At 49.0% G+C, this 4452-nt stretch overlaps 1 protein-coding gene across 1 annotated transcript; it reads right to left on the reverse strand.

Annotated features, from left to right (window-relative positions):
• Positions 1-2518: 2518 nt before the first annotated feature.
• On the reverse strand, positions 2519-4140 carry LOC127332383 (peroxidase 2-like). Its single transcript, XM_051358677.2, has 2 exons — positions 3720-4140; positions 2519-3556 (listed from the first exon to the last, which is right to left on the reverse strand). Exons 1-2 carry the CDS (start codon positions 3945-3947, stop codon positions 2786-2788), a joined length of 999 nt encoding a protein of 332 aa, XP_051214637.1. The 5' UTR covers positions 3948-4140; the 3' UTR covers positions 2519-2785.
• Positions 4141-4452: the final 312 nt, after the last annotated feature.

Consider the following 4452-nt stretch of genomic DNA (forward strand, 5'->3'; position numbering starts at 1 on the left):
TGTAATCCTTTTTTTTGAAACAATTTTTTTTGTAATCCTATTTTACATGGAGTTATGGTAGAACCTCACATGATCAATCGGCATACTGGGTGATGCGAGGAAAATGTCGACCAGTAGTAGGTCGGCAGATCGCCCTTGACTGCAAACTCCCGCAAGCCGCCTGCAGTGTCGCTGGCCGCCCTACGCGTTGTGGCCCTATCTGCTAGTCTTGGTCGCTGCCCCAGCTGTTTGCCTTCTTCGCGGTGAATTAAATCAGTAATCAAGGCTCCATGCATATTGCCGTAGTTTTTATTATTATAGCAAATACAGAATCAAGATCGATATGGCTCAATACTTGGTTTGAGAGACACAACAGCAGGGTTATCGTAATTTATTTTCGCCTGGAGAAAGCCCACCGTAGGCCACAACCACCAAATAGAGCGATTCAGAGATGGCCATCTTGTTGCTGCAGAGCAACTTCTAGGGGAGTAGGCGTGAGATTAATGGGCAGGGTGCTTGGCACTGAAGAACGTTGATGGCCCAACATTGAGCAGACGGAAACATCGTGACCTGCACCTGCTACGCCGCGTGAACGTGTAAGCCCGCTTGTCCCGTGGCAGGGCCTTCTCGTCAGACATCGACCATGTTGCCGTCCAGTGCATCGATCAGCAGCTAGCTCCTCCATCGCAACCTGCTACGCCACCAGGATGCGCAGCCAGCCTCTCCCAGGTCGTCGGCCGGTGCAAGGTACTTCTCGGCGTCCTCCGGCGAGTGGCGACTCGATCGATGACCAGCCTGTCCAGCCGCCCCCATCATCGTACGGGGTCCAACTGCATGCTCCAACATCCCCAACACTGGCAATTGCCAACCAATATAGCCGCGCTGATGCCGGTGAACCTGAAGCTTCTGGTAGATGCCAAGGCGCAGCGCGTGCTTGTGGTAGACACCAAGCAGCGCGTGCTGTTTGTGAAGGCCAAGGACGCCGTAGAGATCCTCTTTTTACTGGACTCCATGGTCGGCAGCGCCTGCGACATCATCGCCAACGCTGCGAAGCTCGCTGCCACCGTTTGGCTTACCCTCCTGGACACGAAATTCGGAGACGGCGGCGAGTAATCGAGCAAAGGGGGTCTCGGGTAGTCGCGGCCAGGCGATAGTAGGAAGCTTTAGGCCTGCGTCGGTGTCGGTGCGGTTTTTATTGAAGCATCGAGGACGGGGATGGACTTCGTGTTGGATTCAGCTTTCGTGACGTACCACGGATGGCAAGACCAGATCCTGTTGGTATGCAAAACGTAGTAGCAGTTTGCGTTCCGAACGGAAACTGGTGGTGCCAGGGCCTGCTTTGGAAGGTCATCCGGATTTGGGCAGGACCGCAGGAGGAGGGCGATCGTTGCGCTGATTCTTTTACTTTTCTTCAGGTTTGTTCGTGCCAGATCGACCCGGGAGTTGGACAGCGACTAAGAAACACGTACAAAGGAAAATGTCCGAAGTATACTTATGAAGACGCATAGAGAGGCGGACGAAAGCGCAAACACGACGGACCAAACCACGGAAACGCTAGCTCCTTTATTATTAGGTATAGATGTGGTAAACTGATAGTACCTATGTGTTGTATGGAAATAATATTTTAGGTTTTTTTGTAAAATCAAATCTCTAGTTAGGTTTTAAGTTGCTACGTGTACCTGACAGATGTGCCCTTCTAGTCAGAAAAGATTAACATGGCTAATTGCCAAAATCAATGTTTTTTGTCACGACCATACCCCCGAAGTGATATTTATGTGTCAAAAAACTCTAAAATGGTAGTTCTCTGACAAGATCGTTCAAAATGTGGTAGTTTTTTTTGTCATTTTCTCGTGTTTCAAAGCATACGGGGTCCGGCTGTGCATAACCGAACTGAAACCAAAAACCGAACCGATAAAAACTTGACTGTAACCATATTATATATTTTTCAGTTTTAAGTTAGGTTACAGTTAGCCAAATAGCTAACCATATACGAAACAGTTAATTCAGTTAAAAACCGAAATAATTCAGTTAAACCAAATGAAACCGAATTGCCCAGCTGGTGAACACTTTCTCTCTCCTATCCAGCTAAACTTCGCATTCTACATTTCTACGTTTACATAAGATTTGAATTTAAGTTTACATAGTGAAGAAATTCCAGTGTGATGGTACATACGAGTGTATGTTTGATTCGATTTGGGCACACGTTGTCAATTCGGACTATCAACCTTAGCTACATTTCTGTTTTGGCCGCATTGTTTTTTACTTTTGTGTCTTGATCTTGCAAAACATTCCGTTTAATCACAAAAATAAAAATAAATATGAAATATAAAATTTATGTGCTATTCAACAATTCGCGTTAACTTTGGTTAATTTAGTTATTACCGAAACCGAACCGATATTTTATGGTTATTACCGAAACCGTATCGTATTTTTATACAAAATCGTATTTACCGAAGTATTAAAATCGTATTAACTAAAAACCGGTATAACCGAACCGAATTAACCAAATTAACCGAACGCGCAGCCGGAATGCGGGACATGAAGCAATTTATTATTCCATATACAAATAACACTGATTCACAGTTACACCTGTACAACCCCACACGGGAACATTCGGTGGCGAGAACGTGAACTAAAGGAACAAACCAAAGGAAAGACAACAATGATGAACGAATGCTAAGAAATAGAGCGCGGTGAAAGAATCGCCAAAATTAGAACATATGAACCCCCTTGCAGGATCGCTGAAACAAAGACGCCGAGTGATCCCTTCACCATGCATGCATGCGCGTGTACGGGAGCCATACTACTAGTGGTAGTTGATTGCCCGGCAGTTCTTCCTGATCTGGCCCTGGTCGCCGGTCTTGACCTCGACGCCGGCCATCTTCACCATGGACTTGGCGAACCTGCCCTCCCACCACCCAGGAATGTTGGCGTTGTCCTCCACCATCCTCGCCGTCTCCTCCGATGTGAGTAGCGCGGCATCGGAAGTGAAGAGCACCGTGTGTGCCAACACGTTCTTGTAGTACTGCCTGTCGAGCACATTGGGCGTCACCATGTCCTGCATCACCACCGGGTCGTTGCCGCCGGGGGTAGCGTCGGCGGGGCACTGGCTCCGCAGGAACCAGGCGAGGGCGCCGTTGATGTCGGAGGGGGTATTGAGGCGGTCGGACACGAAGGAGGAGCAGTGGGAGCGCCCGATGGTGTGCGCGCCGGAGAGGATGACGAGATCCTCGGCGTTGAGTCCCTTGACGACGAAGCTGTCAAGGAGATCGCTGAGGTTGGACGTGGGTGGGACCAAGAACTTGAGAGGCTCCGAGGCGTTGGAGAAGGTGCCGTCCCGGCGGCCGGACGGCATGTCGAAGGCGACCGTGCCTTTGCTGAGGATGCAGGACGCGTCGCGGGCAGCGAAGGCGAGGATGTCGGCGCAAGAGACGACACCCGGGCAGACCGCCTCCACGGCCTCCTTGATCGCGTCAATGAGCTCAAAGCCGCGCACGGATGGGTCGTTCGGGGGGCTGATCTTCTCTGGCGTAGGGCTGAACGGTGTCGGGTCGAGGAAGATGGACGCATCGCAACCCTAAACCACCATTCATCAGAAATTTAATCAAGTCCGCCTACCATAATACTATACCATCTGTATGCAAATACGTTTTCTTGCACAATAAATATCTGCAACTAAATAGTAAATGTCTAAAACCTGCAGTACTATTAACTAGAATAAAAATCGAAAAGGTTAGTACCTCGACAAAGCAGTCGTGGAAGAGCATGCGGATCATGGCGGCGCCATTGCCGGGGTTCTTGGAGATGGCATACTCCATGACGCCCTTGACGACGGACTCTGCTTGGGGGCACTTGTCGTGGTAAAACCCAATCTCCAGTGGCCAGTAAGGGCTGGCCTTGCACCCTACAGCGAGGAGCAATAAGGCACAAGCCAGCAAAACGTTCAGCTTTGCAGCACCAGCCGCCATTGTTGAAGCTAGCTTGACTAAGATTGGAATTAGATATAGAAGACTGAGGTGATCGATCGGTGGAGGTCGAATGGCTGATGCTATAGCTCGAGTAGGAAGCTACTTATATAGGTGGGCTTTAGAAGACCGGGCTTTGCCAAAAATACATATATGTTGCCATGTGGTGTGCCTGGAAGAGAATTCGTGAGCTTTTGGTTTGTTGGAACGTTACTATTCTGCGGGTGTTGCTACCAATCTTCATCCAGTTCGATCAAATTAAGTACTCCTGTCACCCAGGCCCAGTGGCACCGAAAAGGCCGATGATACATGATTTTATACACAGAAAGTAACAAACGGTTGTTCACTAACCCTGATGGGGACACGCGGTTGACCCTGACTGGCATGACTGGGTCGATCATACCTCTAAGCTAGAGCTGATTGATGCAGTCAGCTCCATGTTTTCATCGTTTCAGTTTTCTAAAACATAATCCACCAATTGCAGGATGGAGACGCAACATTTTCCGGT

The sequence above is a fragment of the Lolium perenne genome, chromosome 4 (genome assembly GCF_019359855.2).
Source record: "Lolium perenne isolate Kyuss_39 chromosome 4, Kyuss_2.0, whole genome shotgun sequence".
NCBI lineage: Eukaryota > Viridiplantae > Streptophyta > Magnoliopsida > Poales > Poaceae > Lolium > Lolium perenne.

What these genes read in the sequence shown, in the direction of transcription:
- LOC127332383 (XM_051358677.2), bottom strand. Translation starts at nt 3,947, where the DNA reads ATGGCGGCTGGTGCTGCAAAGCTGAACGTTTTGCTGGCTTGTGCCTTA. An exon ending in TCCACGACTGCTTTGTCGAG is followed by an intron (nt 3,557 to 3,719) that starts GTACTAACCTTT and finishes ATGGTGGTTTAG; the next exon opens with GGTTGCGATGCGTCCATCTT.